This window comes from Lepus europaeus, chromosome 1 (genome assembly GCF_033115175.1).
Source record: "Lepus europaeus isolate LE1 chromosome 1, mLepTim1.pri, whole genome shotgun sequence".
NCBI lineage: Eukaryota > Metazoa > Chordata > Mammalia > Lagomorpha > Leporidae > Lepus > Lepus europaeus.
In genome coordinates, this window is record NC_084827.1 from 10,894,541 (window position 1) to 10,911,748 (window position 17,208).

General features: G+C 40.6%; 1 protein-coding gene across 1 annotated transcript in view; it reads left to right on the forward strand.

Moving 5' to 3' along the window:
• Positions 1 to 17,208, forward strand: part of AKR1D1 (aldo-keto reductase family 1 member D1) — a 38,959-nt gene that overhangs the window by 10,854 nt on the left and 10,897 nt on the right. The window contains exons 4-5 of the mRNA XM_062194397.1: positions 9,690 to 9,767; positions 14,643 to 14,765. Of these exons, the coding sequence (XP_062050381.1) occupies positions 9,690 to 9,767; positions 14,643 to 14,765 (201 nt within the window). The remainder of the gene's footprint in view (positions 1 to 9,689; positions 9,768 to 14,642; positions 14,766 to 17,208) is intronic.

Below are 17,208 nucleotides of genomic sequence, written 5' to 3' on the forward strand. Positions count from 1 at the left end.
CCTCTGTTGTCATCATCCATGACAGACTTTGGGGAAGTCTGTTTTGCATCCTACTTCATAGAGATTTGGGTTTGAAGACTTCACAGTTGCCTTGGTAATCACAGGCTTTTGTTAGGTAGGGATTTATCAGACAAGACAATGTCCCTTGAAATCTTCACAGGGTTTCAGTAAATTCACATTCAGTCAGGTGCATGAACGAATAGTGAAAACTGGAAATGTTACAGGGCCACATTTCTTGCATCTACTCGTTGGCTTATGGATTTCTTTCTCTTCCTATAGCAGCTGCTTGCTCTGCCCATCTGCAGAGGCCTCAGCTTAGCGGCCATCCTGATCTCTGACTTGAAATAATGCAGAACAAGTTGGGCATCTGTGACCTGAGATCTTGCCTTTGGGGGAAACTTGAGAACTATTATTCACTCAAGTCCCAAAGCAAGTTCATTATGTACCAGGCTATTTTGGTGGATTCACCATGCAATGATTATTCTTGACTGTATCATGGGCTATATTTTCTGGCATCTGCATTAGCCCTAAGAGACAGAAAACTTATGTAACATGAAGTGAAGCAACTTTATAAGTTACAGCCAAGTAATGAGGGACAACAGAAGCCTAGGATTCAAGGAAGCCAGTTCCCACCCCCACCTCCACCCCCACCCAGGTTCAGGAAAGCTACCTTCAGGGTAAATAGAATCTCACCTGTGAATCTCACTGGATACAGATGAGATATTCCTGTAGCAATCCAATTTTGTTTTGTTTTATATGGGATCACTGTAGGGCTAAAACACTGTAGGACATCCAGTTCTGGGAGGGATAGGAAGATACTCTGGGGCTATTCTGGACAGTTCCCCCTTGTTGCATTCTCAGCACATTTCTGCTGTTATTCTTGAGAACTACAGGTAAGAAGGGGAGAGGAGCCATCCAGTGTTTTTCTATCAGTACCCTAAAGCTGCAGCCTTGGCAGGCCCATTGTCTGAGTCTTAGAACACAGCAAGGCAATAATTTATGTTGTGTTATTGCATAGCAGAAATTGCCACTTCTCAGCTGGAGGCAGGAACATCCTTCTTGATCACAATCCTTAGCCAATTCTGCATTTTTAAGGGATGTTATTTGCAACACTTGAAGACCTCTGAATTAGTCATGACTCTACTTATAAATGACAGAAATCAAACTAAAGTTGACTTTAGTAAAAAATAAAAGCCATGAACTCCAAGGGCTGTCTGATTCAAGTATAGCTTGATCTCAAAGTACAAATGATGTCTCTGTATTTCAGGCCCTTTCTGTCTCCCTGTTCTGGTTGGCTTCTTAGAACTCCTTGTCTGTATGATGGCAAAGTGATTGTTGACATGCCAAGCTTGAGAAATCACAGAAAGAGAGACGGAAATGGGCTAAGGTAGCTAGCTGAGCTGGAAGTCACAAACTACAAGTCCCTGCCCCATGTAGCTCTATCCTACTTGTCTATCCGAATACCTCCTTATCCCCTCTGGGAACTGGGGAATAGTCACCATGTATGTATATTAAGCTCCACATGGAATTTTATGGAGGTATCATAAAACTCTCAGTTTACCACATTACCTCATGAAAGGAGGTGCTGGGAATTGCTTGTCCATCTTGTTGGAGTCTAAGACTAGTGGAGGTGCTGAGCTGCTCCATCTCTCTTCTTCCTATCTCCTACCTCTTTTTCCGCTCTCCACTCCTTACCTATGCCTCTGTGTGTGTGTGTATGTGTATGCTTCTCACTTCTTAAATAAACATTACATGCACCATATAAATGCCTGTGCTTAGAATGCTCCTCTAAGTAGAAGGTAAAGACCTGGAATAAAAAACTATATGCCACCTCTCCCACTTTAAGACCACAAATTAAACATCATGGAGAACCACTGATGAATGTGCTTGGGGATGTGTACCCATTGTTGACTCATTTTGGTCCTTATAGCCAAGAATGGGGGCTGAGTCAGTCTACCCAAACAGCATGGAATGAGTTCCTCCAGAAAGAGGGTGGATGGTTGGGAGAACACAATAAAAATGAATACCAGGTTTCCACTGTCCTCACTTACTAAATGTCACTTCACATTATGGGAAAGGGCACTGTGGGCTCTGTTTGGAATCTTATCCCTGTCCCTAAAAGCCAGACAACTGATCAGGTTCTGCCTAATCTCTCTCCCGTGTCACCTAAACATGGTGTAGTGCAGAGTATGAGCTTTATAATCACACAGAACAAGGGTTGGTATTCAAGTTCAGTACTTACTAAAACAGTCACTTTTGTCTTCTGAACTTCAACGTCATTGTTAAAATAGAGACAATTATAACTAACTTGAAGAGTGTTGTGAGAAGTCATTAAAATTATGTATGTGAAATTAGTGACAGGATGTCTGGCATTTCATAGGTAATAGTTGAAAGATGAAATCCTGAAATGTTCAGGCGGAAAGGAACTTTTGCACTTATATATATATTTTTAAAAGATTTTATTTATTTATTAGAAAGTCAGAGTTATACAGAGAGAGAAGGATTGGCAGAGAGAGAGAGAGAGAGAGAGAGAGAGAGAGAGAGAGAGGTCTTCCATCTGCTGGTTCACTCACCAGTTGACCGCAATGGCTGGAGTTGTGCCAATCCGAAGCCAGGAGCCAGGAGCTTCCTCTGGGTCTCCCACGCTGGTGCAGGGGCCCAAGGATTGGAGCCATCTTATACTGCTTTCCCAGGCCATAGCAGAGAGCTGGATTGGAAGTGGAGCAGCCAGGACTCAAACTGGCACCCATATGGGATGCTGGCACTGCAGGTGGCAGCTTTATCCACTACACCACAGTGCCGGCCCCTGCACTTATATAGTCTAAAAACCTCATTTCATAGAAGAGAAATTAAGGCCACAAGTGATAAAGTAGTGTACTCAGTTTGTTTTTGTTTTTAGGATTTTATTTTTATTTATTTGAGAGGTAGAGTTACAGAGAGAAGGGGAGACAAAGGTCTTCTATCTGCTGGCTCACTTCCCAAATGGCTGCAACAACCAGAGCTGAGCCAATCTGAAGCCAGGAGCCAGGAACTTCTTCTGGGTCTCCCACATGGGTGCAGGAGCTCAAGTGCTTGGGCTGTCTTCCACTGCCTTCCCAGGCCATAGCAGAGAGAGCAGAGAGCTGGATCAGAAGAGCAGCAGCTGGGACTAGAACTCGCACCCATATGAGATGCTGGCACCGCAGGCGGAGGATTAACCTACTGCGGCACAATGCCACCATTGTGTACTGTTTTAAAGTCTATCATTTGTAGGGCCAGATCTGGGGTTCTGCAGTGCCAGTCCCATCCCCATTCTCCTATACAATACTGCACCATCTACCTTATCCTCTCAGGTCTAGCTATCCCAGCACTCTGGGGACTTCAGTATTGTTTTGGCAGGAAGCTCTTGGGTGTTATGATCTTAGTCTCCATCCTCATTGACTTATTAATGACTTGATTGAAGGAACATTTCTACTCTGAGTTAAAAATTTGGAAAGAATCTGCATTTAAACGTTATAAAATGAAATGTGTTTCTCTGTGGCTGACAAATTACTTTCAGAATCTTTTTTGGAGAAGGTAAATAGAGAATTTCTATTTGTTTTCTTGATGGGATCAATGCTTAAGGACACATAAGGTATTTTTTAGCAGTAAGAAATGATACAAGATAATACCATTACCTGTCAATTGAACCTGTGTTTGAGAAATCAGTGTGAAGCTAAAATGTCCATGCTTTTTGAATCTCATGATTTTTTAAACAAAAAACTTTTCTTGCTAAAACATTTTAGCACTCTATTTTTTAAAGCATGAAATTAAAAAAAAACCATCTTAATTTCAGAATAACAAAATACAAAATGCAAAAATTTATAAGATATTTTTAGAAGATGAGAAAACAGGAATGAGAGTCAACAACATGGACTTTTAAAGAGTTAGATTATTCTTCCTCTGTCACCTGATGGTGAGGAACAGGAATGGAGGGAAGAGACCATGAGGTTTATAAGGATAGGGGCTAAGAAGCCCAAGATCAAGGTACCAGAATCTAGAAAAAGGCCCTTGGCTGGTGCCATGGCTCACTAGGTTAATCCTCCACCTGTGGTGCTGGCATCTCCTATGAGTGCCGGGTTCTAGTCCTGGTTGCTCCTCTTCCAGTCCAGCTCTCTGCTGTGGCCTGGCATAGCAGTGGAGGATGGCCCAAGTCCTTGAGCCCCTGCACCCACATGGGAGCCCAGGAAGAGACTCCTGGCTCCAGATCGGTGTAGCTCCGGCCATTGTGGTCATTTGGAGAGTGAACCTTTCTCTCTGTCTCTCTCTCTCACTGTCTGTAACCTCTACCTGTCAAATAAATTAAAAAAAAAAAAAAAAAAAAGAAAAGGCCCTTATTGTTGCATCATTACATGGTAGAAAGTGGAAGGGCAAAGAGCACAAGAGAGCAAACCAACTCCCTTGAACTCTTTTTAAAATGACAATAACCCATGTGCCTAAACACTCAAACACTTGCCAGTAGGCCCATCTCCCAAGTAAGCCCACCTCCCACCACTGATGCACTGGAGACAAAGATTCCAACACAGGAGTTCTGAGAGACATTCAAAACATAGCATTTTTCCATCTCCAAAAAAAAAAAACAAACCCAAGTAACCCTTTTTTTGAAGTTAGTAGACATGCATACTGCCAAGGTCAATAGACACTTTGTCCTCAATTATTTGATCTCTTGCAACATAGTTGACTGGGGCCTCCTTCTTTAAACATTTTCTTCTGGTGATATCTATGCTACCACTCCCACATGATGGTTTGGTAACTTCTCTGCCAACTTTGAACTGTTGTTATGTCCAGTGTTCTATTCTCAATATTCTAATCTTACTAACCATGCTCTTTGGATAAGTGATTTCATCTAATCACATGGATTTAATGACATTTCACAGACTGATGACTCCCAAATTTGATCTGCAGTAGTGACCTCTGTGAGTCCCAGAATTCTCTGTTGCCTACCTCCTTAAATATCTTATGGTCATTTCAAAATCAAAATATTAAAAATTGTACTCTTAATTTCTAGTGCTAATCTCAGGAAATTATTACCATCATGTACACAAATAGTCTAGGAATCATCTTGGCTTCTCTCCCTAGCACCACCCTCCCTCATTTCCAAGTCAACATCTAGGTGTATCCACTCTAACCCTAATTCATATGCTAAGCTCTTCCCTTCTTTTCCTCTCTACTGCTACTGGCCCATTCCTAGGAACCACCAGCTCTTGCCTACTGCAATAATAGCTTAGATTGAGTTCCCTAGAGGCAGACTCTGAGAGGAAGGGAATGCTTGTGAGAGGGATTTATTATGAAGGATAGCCAGGAAAATCCATTAAGGAGATGGCAAACTGTAACTTGGAAATAAGGGGTCAAACAGATGTGTGATATAAAACAAAGTCCTTTAGACAGTGAATTTTTCCTCAATGTCACAGAAAGCTCTGGAGACAAAGTTGGTCACATCTCAAGATCAATCAAGGGGCAAAGAAATAGAAATATTAACACCTCTGTAACAGTTGGTTAAAGGCTGCCCTGGAGTTACAGGGGTTTGTAAATTCATGGCCCTGTCCAATTTGAGTAGACAGTTTCCAGCAGCCTGTGATCTGTTCTGTGACAAATAGACCTACAGGCTGGCTGTGGGGAATGAAAGCACAGATGCAAATCCAGGCCTGGGGTCCAAGCAGTTATGGGCAGGTGTCGTAATCTATCAAGGCTGTTATAGCAAAAATAATTTAGACTAGGTCACTTGTGAACAATACAAAGTTGATGGTAATAGTTCTGGAAGCTGGGAAATCCAAGATCAAGGTACAAGCAGATTCAGTGACTGCTGAGAGCTCTCAAATAGATGGCGCATTCTATGTGACCTTACTGGGTGGGATCTCTTTTATAAAGGATTAATCCCATTCACAAAGGGCCCCACTTTCTAATACCATCACTTTGGTGGTTTGGTTTCAATATATTTATAGAAGGGGTACACAGACATTCAGACCATAGCATCACATAACTATGATACGTCAGGTAGCTATTATACTCCTGCTGCGGTATCCTAGCCTGCTGTTAATGTGCTTTCTTACATTTTACTCACTGTATTAGTGTCCTATGGCTGCTGTGACAAAGTGCTATAAACAAGATGTCTTACACAACAGACATTTGTTATCTCATGATTCTAGGGGTGAGAAGTTCAAGGTCAAGTTGTTGGCAGATTGGTTCCTTCTGCAGACTGTTAGGTAGAATATGTTCTGTGCCTCTATCCTACCCTTAGGTGATTTGCTGATGATTTTGACATTCCTTGGCTTATGGATGTAATCTCTGACCTCTGCCTTTATTTTTATCTGATTCTTCTTGTATGCATTTCTTTCTTGGTGTCAAATTTCTCATCCACCCTCCTTTTTTTTTTTGGTTAAGGACACAGTCATATTATATTAGAGCCCTGTTGGAGGCTGAAAATATTTGGGCACTGATCAAAGGAAAAGAAATGACAAGCGAAGCAGTAACACATAAGCTTTATTTGGCAACACCAGCACAGGGTTGCATGAGAAACAATGTCCCTCATAGAATGAGACTGTTCAGAGACCTAGCATGGCAAGAGAGCAACCATCTGGCAGGGGAGAAGGGTGAAAGAACTTCTTGAGAGAGGGGGATTAGGGAGAGACCATCCCTTTGGAAGTTATGTTGTATAGTGGCGTGGTGGAGAGTGCCTGGATGGGAGCTCCGAAGGACCATGGTAGCTGAGAGCATAACCAGAAGGTCCTGTCATCAGATGCTGGCTGAAGTTTTCAGGTTCTAAATGACTAATCATCTACTTGTTTGGATAATTCTTCAAATAGTTATATGTATAAAGTTTGAATTCAGGCTGACTTCTAAATTAATGGGTCGCAACATGTAGTGAAGAAATAAAACACAGAGGTTATTTGGGGCTCACCTTTGTAACAGGCCCAGCTAATGACCCCATTGTAACTAAATCATATGCAAAGAGCTTGTTAAGGTTTAGATATGGTTTGTCCCCCAACATCTGTGCGCTGGACACTGGGTTCCTAGTGTAACAGTGTTGGGAGTTTGGCTTATTGTGGCAAATCCTCCAGAAGAGATTAATGCCTGTCTCATGGGAGTAGGTTATGTGTCATGGACTGGATTGGTTACAAAGGGAGCAAGTTGTTATAAAGCCTGGCACCCCCCCAACATCTCTCTGTCTCTGCATTCTCCCACTTCCCTTCTGCTTCACTGTGTGGGGATGCAGCCACGGAGCCCAATCTCGATGCTGATCCAATAATGTTTAGTTTTCAAACCACCAGAATCATGAGTGAAATAAATCTCTTTCCTTTATAAACCACTCAGCACCAGGTATTCTGTTATAGCAACCCAAAACAGCCCAAGACTCTATTTCCAAACAAGATCATTTTCCCCGGTACTAGTGACTACAATTTGAACATATTCTGGAGGAACACATTTCAACCCACAACACTCCCCTAAATGCGTCCTGCATAAAATATCCATAATGATCTTTTTAAAGCAGGAACCCAGTAAGACACTTCTCTGCTGAAAATTATGCAAAGACTTCCCATTGCTTTAGAGTTAAGTGCAAAGTGTTAACAATAGACCACAGATTCCATGATCCAGCCCTTGCCTTTCTCTTTTATTTTACTTACTATCATACCCATTTAGGCACAGTCTTACTGTGTTTGATGCTTTATTTATGCCAAGTCCATTACTTGTAGTCATTTGCACTTGCATCTCCCTCTGTCTAGAATGTTCTTCCCCCTAAATTTTCCAATAGCTAGTTTTATCTCACCTTTCAGAATACAACTCAATTATCATCTTCTTAGGGAGCCTCTTAAAATCATATCAAAAATCATCCTCTGCAAGTCATTCTGTCTAACATAGGTCACTTTTTTAGCTTCTTGCTTATCTTGCTTGTTATTATGCTATGCATACCAGAATGTAATCCTCATTAGAAAACAAGTCTTGGTTGTCTTGTCAACCATAATGTCCTCAGAACTCAGAAAAATTATGGTATATAATCAGCATTCACTAGCAAGATATGGGACTGAGTTGAAAAGGTAGAGAATAGAACATTTCTCCTTCAAAGTGATAGGTCTCTTTTTTAGATACATAAGAAAAGGAGAGATCTGAAAGAGAATGCTTCACACCATAGTTAGTCTAATCTGAGAGATGGTCTCCAAAAAACTGGAGGAATTTGACCTTGCGTAGAAAATAAGATGCTGAACTCCGGCAGGTCCAGGAAGGGAAAGAGAATGGAGAGCCACATGCTATGTAGCTCCCTTAAACTTAAGAAGCATTTCCGTCTTTGGTGATACCTTTCTTAGCCAAAGAATTTCTTCTCACCCTTAGAGAGTAACTTTGGGTTTTAATAAGAAAAAGAAATTAGCTGTCTTCAACTTCTTCAAGGATTGGCCCTCAGAGGATGAAGACTGAAAGTCCTAATTCTCAACCACTCTCTTGTTTATTTTTTAAAATATTTATTTATTTATTTGAAAGACAGAGTAACAGATATATATATGTATATAAATTATGTTTATTAGAGATTATACAAACATATAAGCAAATAAACTTGAACTATTTTCCCTAGAGCAAGGTATATTGGTATATTATCCCCTCAGATTCCATGATTTTATTTATTTTTAAAAAGATTTCTTGGGGTGAGATTTGTGGTGTAACAAGCCAAAACCAGAAATACTTGCCATTTTCCCAAAGATATTTCTAATATATGCTTTAAACTTCCTGTGATCTTATACTGGGAGGTTTTCTTCCTTTACCTTCTTTCGTATTGGTGGCCGTGTTTCTGTGTTTCCGTGTGTAACACATCTTTAAGCATCTTTTGCAGGGCTGGACAAGTGGTGACAAATTCTTTCAATTTCTGTTTGCTATGAAAGGTCTTTATTTAACCTTCATTCACAAATGAGAGCTTTGCAGGATATAATATTCTGGGCTGGCAGTTTTTCTCTCTTAGTGCCTGGGCTATTTCTCACCATTCCCTCCTAGCCTGTAGGGTTTCTGCTGAGAAGTCTGCTGTGAGTCTAATTGGAGATCCTCTGAGAGTAATCTGACATTTCTCTCTTGCATATTTTAGAATCTTTTCTTTATGTTTCACTGTGGTGAGTTTGATTACAATGTTTCTTGGTGAGGATCTCTTTTGGTTATATTACTGGGGGTTCTATGTACCTCCTATACCTGGATGTCTCTTTCCTTCTCCAAACCCTGGAAGTTTTCTGCTAGTATCTCACTAAAAAGGCCTTCTAATCCTTTCTCTCTCTCTCTCTATGGTTTTTTTTTTAAATAAATATTTTTTAAAAAATATTTCTTTCTGTATATATTTGAAAAGCAGAGTGACAGAGGGAGGTAGAGACAGAGATCTTTTATCTGAGAGTTAACTTTCCTATTGGAAGTAATGTCTGGTAGGAGGCAGTCTGAAACCAGGATGCAGAAACTATCCTGGTTTTCCACATGGGTTGCAGGGGCTCAAGCACTTGTGCTTATCCACCACTGCCTTCCCAGGCACATTAGCAGGAGTGCGGGATTGGAAGCAGGGTAGCCAGGACTTGCACTGGCACACTGGAATGGGATGCCAGTATTGCAAGTGGGAACTTAATCTGCTGTGCATCAACACTGTCCCCTCAAATACTGTGATTTTAGTTTGGACATAAATGAAGTGAATTACACTTGTTGTTGTTTTGTAGCCTGGAGATGAAGTCTATCCCAGAGATGAGAATGGCAAGTGGATATACCACAAGACAAATTTGTGTGCCACATGGGAGGTAAGTTCAGGTGGGCTTTTATTTTAAAAGAACTTATTTTAAACAGTGATCTGATTGATTTGTCAGATTTAGAGTAACAGAGCAGACAGTTCTAACAATATATACAGACACATGAGATCTCTATGTGTAGGTGCTGAATAATTCTTGATTTTGTTTTATTGGAATAGAAAAAATTTAAGGAAAAGGAAGGGGAAGGTGTGGAAGGAAGAAGAAAGTATAGAAAATATTTTCTAAATAACAGTAATTAAAATATTTGAACAGGATAAATTAAAAAAATTGAATTTTAAAAAGCCAATAGTAAGATGTCCAGTAAACCAACTTAAAACAAGAGGATGTATGAATGACTTGGGATAATTCTGGATCCAATTTTGAGCCAACTGTTGACTCCTCTCCAAGATCAGAGTGGAAACTGTGGGAAAACAAGGAGAAACTTATAGATTCACAGTGGGGAGGGATGTTTGGAAGTTTGTGAGGTAGTTTTGCAGCTTTGACCTGGAATAGGAGGCAACCCAAGGAGCAGTACAGGACATTAGTCATAAGTATGGGAGAGGAGCTACTGAAGCTCTTTCTCCACTTTCTTCTCCCCTGCCATAGCCCAGGGGCAAGTACTGCCTGCTCCAAACACAGGTACAAACTGAGGCCTCATGGTGAGAAGTCTTCAGAAATCAGATCAGAGCAGCAGTGGCATCCAGCCATTTGGGAAGCTGAGAAAAACACAAGTCACTAACTGGCCTTAGTCATTTGTTTCCCAGTCACTCCCATTCCACACTCCAGAGCCTGGGCAGTCACACTGTGATGAATATCTCTTATCAACTTCCCCCTGTGGGTAATGGTTGGGAACTTGACCCATCTGTGTAAAGAAGCTTGGAATGGGTTTTCAGGTGCTGGGTTCTGCACCCAAAAGACCATGTGCTCACTTCTGGCCCCATTGTTGCTGATAGGTTTGCCTGGAAGGAACTACCTGATAAGGTAGCAGTATCCCCAGGAGATAGGAGATGGGAAATATAAATTTAAGCTCAGTGATACCAATAATCAGAGAATATGTAAATGTCTAAATCCAATTAAAAGGCAGAGGTTGTAAGAATGGATAGAAGCCATAACCCAGTATATATTAATACACAATAAACCCTTTTAAAAACTCAAAATAGGTTAAGAGCAAAATGTTTTCTTAAAAGGATAGAAAAAGGGTAGTAAACTAACACTGGAGTGACATTTAATGTTAAGAATACTTCAGAGCATAAGGTATTTCCAAGGAGAAAGAAGTTTTCTTTTGTTTTAAGATTTATTTTTTATGTATTTGAAAGGCAGAGTTACAGAGAGGAGGAGAGACAGGGAGATAGAGAGAAAATAATCTTCCCTACGCTGGTTTGCTCCTCAAATGGCTGCATTGGCCAGGCCTGAGCCAGGCTGAAGCCAGGAGCCAGGATCTTCTGGGTCTCCCCTGTGGGTGCAGGGGCCCAAGCACTTGGGCCATCTTCTGTTGCTTTCGCAGGCACTCTCTAGAAGAGAGCTAGATTGGAAGTGGAGCAGTTGGGTCTCCAACCAGTGCCCATATGGGATGTTGGTGTCCCAGGCAGAGGCTTAACCTGCTACACCAAAGTGCCGGCCCCAAGAGGGTTATTTTGTAAAGAGTTATTTTATGATGATAGAGGAGTCAAACCTAAACATCTAGGAACATAATAACAGAGATTCAAATTTCATGAAGCATAAAATAAGAGAACTGACAGATAAAAAGAATAATTTACAGCTATGAGATTTCAAAATTTGTCTCCCAGTAAATGAGACAGTAAGTATATAGTACTGCTGTAGCATATGGGAGATTGAAACATTATCAATATTTCTTATCTAATTGATATTTATAGAACATTTTATCAAAACAAAGAGAATGCTATTTTTCAAATGTACATGGAACATTTAATGAGACAGGCCATTTCCTGAGCCATAAAGCAAATTTCAATGAGTTCTAAATTTTTCTAATTATGCAAAATATGCTGCCTTATACTATTGGAATTAAACTTGAAATTATTAACAAAGCCATGTCTGAAAAATCACCAGATATTTGGAAACTAATAAGCATACCTGTAAGCAACCAGTTAGCAAATAAAGGAAATAAAACCTGTTTTTCTATATCACCTAAATGTTAGCAACATAATTTGAAACTGAATTTTAAATGAATAATATTTGTAGATCATATAATAGTTTGTCTAAGACTTATTTAATAAAAACTATAACATGTTAGTGAGATAAGCCAAAGGTGTAAATGAAAGAAGAGATACACCACATCCCTTGATATAGTTGGCCTAATCAGTCTTGCTAAATTTATCTGTAGATTCAATATAATCCTAGTCAAGGGGCTGGCACTGTGGCGCAGTAGGTTAACACCCTGGCCTGAAGTGCTGGCATTCCATATGGGTGCCAGTTTGAGACTTGGCTGCTCCACTTATGATCCAGCTCTCTGCTGTGGCCTGGAAAAGCAGTAGAAGAAGGACTTGAGCCCCAGCACCCATGTGGGAGACCCGGAAGAAGCTCCTGGTTCCTGGCTTCAGATCAGCGCAGCTCCAGCCATTGTGGCCAACTGGGGAGTGAACCATTGGATGGAAGACCTCTCTCTGTCTCTCTCTCTCTCTCTCTCTCTCTTTCTCTCTCTGCTTCTCCTCTCTCTGTGTAACTCTGGCTTTCAAATAAATAAATAAATCTTAAAAAAATATCCTAGTCAAAACCTCAATGGAAATGGAAAAGTTATTTCTAAAATTTATATAGAAATGCAAATAGCTTGTAATTGTCAAAACAGTTCTGAAAGAATGAGGGAGAAATTTGGAGGACTTAAACTAATTTTGAGAAGTGCTATACAACTATAGAAATCATGATCATGTCATAGTAGGGCATAGATGGATATCTAAATCAATGGAACAGAGTAGAGAAGCCACATATATGGTCATACATATGCATATGTGTGGTCAGTTTATTTTCAGCAGAATTGTGAAGGCAATTCAGTGGGAGAGGGAGAATCTTCCAGGGGTACTGAAGCTGACTCATATCACCTTGCAAGAACTGATTGTGTAAATCCCTTTATAACTTATAATTTGGTGATGTCTTGATAGTCTGAGTGCAGCCAGCCTGATGTGAGTGGTCATATTGTAGAAATTATCAAATTACAAATTGGGACCTTTTTCCCCTGAAGAGTGAATTGTTAAATATTTATCAGCATTCCACCAGAAGTGTTCATTATCTTGACTGCACTGATGATTTGACTGATATGTATATATGTTAAAATTCACCAGAATTACACTTCAAATATATGTAGTTTATTGTGTATCAGTCCTAACTCAATATATTATACATTTAAATGAAAATAAAAATTAAAACTTCCAGACAGAAAGAACTAGTCACATACAATGAAATTAGTATCTATTTTGTTTTATTTTCAGTTACTGGTTGTAAAAAGATAATATTTTCTTTTTTTTTTAAAAGATTTACTTATTTATTTGAAAGTCAGGGCTGACACTGAGGCGTAGTGAGTAGAGCTGCAGTTTGGGGGTGGGAGGGTGGGTATGGGGGGAAGAACTGCTATATTCCAAAAGCTGTACCTATGAAATTTATATTTTTAAATAAAAACTCTCTAAAAAATTGCTAGCTCTGGTTTCTTATTCCAGCTTTCTACTAGTGCTGACCCTGGGAAGCAATGATGATGACTCAAGTAATTGGGTTCAACTGGGAGACCTGGATAGCATTGCCAGATTGTGGTTGTGGCCCTGGCTCATCCCTGACACTTGTAGGCATCTAGGATTTGAACTAGTGGATTAGGGCTCTGTCTCTCTGCCTAAATAAAATTTATAATTTGTGTAAAAGTATGGACAGCAGGAAGCTATTGATAAATCCAGCATTATAATGGTAAATTTATGACATATTCCTTTCACATACTGAGAAAAGTAAAGTTAGGCTTGATTTTATATATATTGTATATGCTGTACATACATACTCATTTGTATAAGAGAGGAGAGAAAAAGATAGTTTTGCATCCAAAAATAGGTGAGTATATGCTTTTCATATACACTAAAACATTTATAAAAATGAATATTCCTATGCCATAAAGAAACCTCAACAAATTTCAGGAAATATGATTTTATTAATGTATGCTAATATATAATATATAATGTATATGCTGCACAAATACAATGTGTAGATATGGTATGTAGTTTTTCTTTATTTTTTAAAGATTTATTTATTTATTTATTTTTATTATTGAAAGGCAGAGTTACAGAGAGTCAGAAGCAGAGAAAGAGTGAGAGAGCGAGAGAGTGAGAGCGAGAGAGTGAGAGCGAGAGAGTGAGAGAGAATGAATGTCTTCCATTTGCTGTTTTACTTCCTGAATGGCTACAGTGGCCAGAGCTGGGATGATCCAAAGCCAGGAGCCAGGAGCTTCTTCCAGGTCTCCTATATGGGTACAGGGGCCCAAGGACTTGGCCCATCTTCTGTTGCTTTCCTAGGTACATCAGCAGGGAGCTGCATCAGAAGTGGAGCAACCGAGACTTGAACTGGTGCCCATAGGGGATCCTGGCACTTCAGACAGTGGCTTTACTCTCTATGCCATAGTGCCATCCCCAGTATATAGTTTTTCTCAGACTCATGCAGTCATGGAATTCCTGCCTTTCCCCACCCCACCCCCTCTTTTTCCTGACAGAATGCCTGTTGAGATGCCTAAGGTCTTTTACTTTTTAACCCTCATAAGCATTTATTAATTTTTATTTTTCATCTTATTGAAAAGTGTATTCCACGTGGCAACTTGGTTGTTGTATTGCTCTGCCAAATGCCCACCCCTAAACATTTAATTTGGCTTTCTGTGAGGCCTCTTTCTTGACATGTTGTCTCTTACAGGCTTTGGAAGCTTGCAAAGATGCTGGCCTGGTGAAATCCCTCGGGGTGTCCAACTTTAACCGCAGGCAGCTGGAGCTCCTCCTGAACAAACCAGGACTGAAGCACAAGCCCGTCTGCAACCAGGTACAGCTTCAGTTTCCACCGCGGGTGGAGGGGACCTAGGACAGCGTTTACTAAGAGAGCGAGGCCTGGACCAGGAGTTGGGAAGTCTTGTGATGGCTCCATAGCAACCTCATCACAGGACCCTGGGGACACCTTCTGACTTTGCTCAATTTAAAAAGCTTTGGGAGAGAGGGTTCCAAGGTGGCGGAATAGGGAGGGAGCTTACTGATAGTCCAGGAAAAGATAGTTTAATAAAAGTGGAGATAGTGTAGTATCAGGGAAGAGTTAGGGAAAAAACCGGCAGAGGAAACTCTTCTGTAATTAGGAGGACATGGTGGATCTACGTGGAAGGCATGGGTGCCCACAGCTGGGGACCCCAGCTGCCGAGAGCCTCCACACCAGTGCTGGAAAGAGAGGTGAGACAAAACTGCAGTAGCCCAAGACACTGGTGGAAAAGCAGCAGGAAGAGCCTAGAGGGAAAGTGGGGCAAAGTACACCAGCCTAACTAGAGGAGAGAAGAAATAAAAGGGAAGGTACGGACACGATTCTATCTCTCCAATCACCTTACAAAGGCATAGGAGCCTACAGAGGAGGCACCATTTTGAACATAAGTAACAGCTACACCAGCTCGGAGCTGTGTCTGGCAATCAGCCAATCAGAAAAACCTGATTCTGGTGGGGAGTAATAACAGGAGACTAAGACCTAGTGAATGTGTGGAGCTTATGAACTGGGACTGTGGAAAAAAAAAACTGAGAGTGTGTGGGAGAACTCACGGTGTGGCTGAGACATGGGTAATCTCAGTGGGAATTGCCATAAGTTTGGGAGGCACTGGCTACCCGGTGAGAGACATTGCAGAGGAATCTGAGCTTACACTGAGGACTGCACAGATCCTTTGTGTGGTCCTTGGGACAGAGCAGGCGAACATTATACCCACTGGGGCTAGTGCTCAGGCACTGATCACCATTGAGGAGAAGAGCTCAGCTGAGCATAATTACTTCCCTTCTGATTAAAACAAAAAAGATTTACCACGCCAAACCTGGGTGTGTCACCTTAGGCACACCCTTATTCCTGAAGAACTGAACAGAGCTCTCTGGCCACATCCACCACAAGCCTCTAGAGATTCACTGAAAGTAGACAGTCCACTTATCTACAGAGTCATAGTACAACAAGAAAAGCCACCACAGCGGAAGGGGAAAAAAAAGAAGAAACCAACGCATATCTCCACAAATGCCAAACAACAAACACAACAACTGAGGAAACAAGAACAAGGAAGAAAACATGACACTCCCAAAAGAACATGATACTCCAATACAAGATTATGAAGACAGTGAGACAGAAGAAATGCAAGAAATGGGCCAAGGACCTAAATAGTCATTTTTCAAAAGAGGAAATCCAAATGGCCAACAGACACATGAAAAAATGTTCAGGATCACTAGCCATCAGGGAAATGCAAATCAAAAGCACAATGAGGTTTCACCTCACCTCGATTAGAATGGCTTACATACAGAAATAAACTAATAACAGATGCTGGCGAGGATGTGGGGAAAAAGGTATGCTAATCCACTGTTTGTGGGAATGGGAACTGGTAAAGCCAGCATGGAAGACAGTTTGGAGATTCCTCAGAAACCTGACTATAACCTTACCACATGACTTAGCATCCCACGCCTTGGAACTTACCCAAAGGAAATTAAATTGGCAAATAAAAGAGCTAACTGCACCTCAATGTTTATTCAGCTCAATTCACAAAAGCTAAGACAAGGAATCAACCTAAATGCCCATCAACAGTAGACTGGATAAAGAAATTATGGGATATGTACTCTATGGAATATTATACAGCAGTAAAAAAAATGAAATCTGGTCATTTGCAACAAAATGGAAGAACCTTGAAAACATCATGCTGGAATCTGGAAAACATCATGCTGAGTGAAATAAGCCAGTCCCAAAGGGACAAATATCATATGTTCTCCCTGATCCATGACAGCTAACTGAGCACCTAAAAGGAAACCTGTAGAAGTGAAACTAACACCATGAGAAACAATGACTTGATCAGCCCTTGTCCTGATTGTCAAGGAACAACTTACTATTTTATTCCTTCTAGTATTTTTTTTGTTCTACTTAATACCATTGGTTGAACTCTTTAATTAACACACAATTATTCTTAGGTGTTTAAATTTAACTGAAAAATGATCCCTGTTAAATATAAGAGTGGGAATAAGAGAGGGAGGAGATGTACAGTTCGGCACATGCTCAATCGGACTTACCCCTAATGGTAGAGTTAGAAACATGCCAGGGGATTCCAATCTAATACCATCAGGGTGGCATATACCAATGCCATCTCACTAGTCAAAGTGATCAGTTTCAGTTCATAATTGATCATAAAGATAGGATTAAGTGTCAAAGGGATCACATAAACAAGTGTCTACTAATACTAAATGATAGAATTAAAAAGGAGAGAATGATCCAA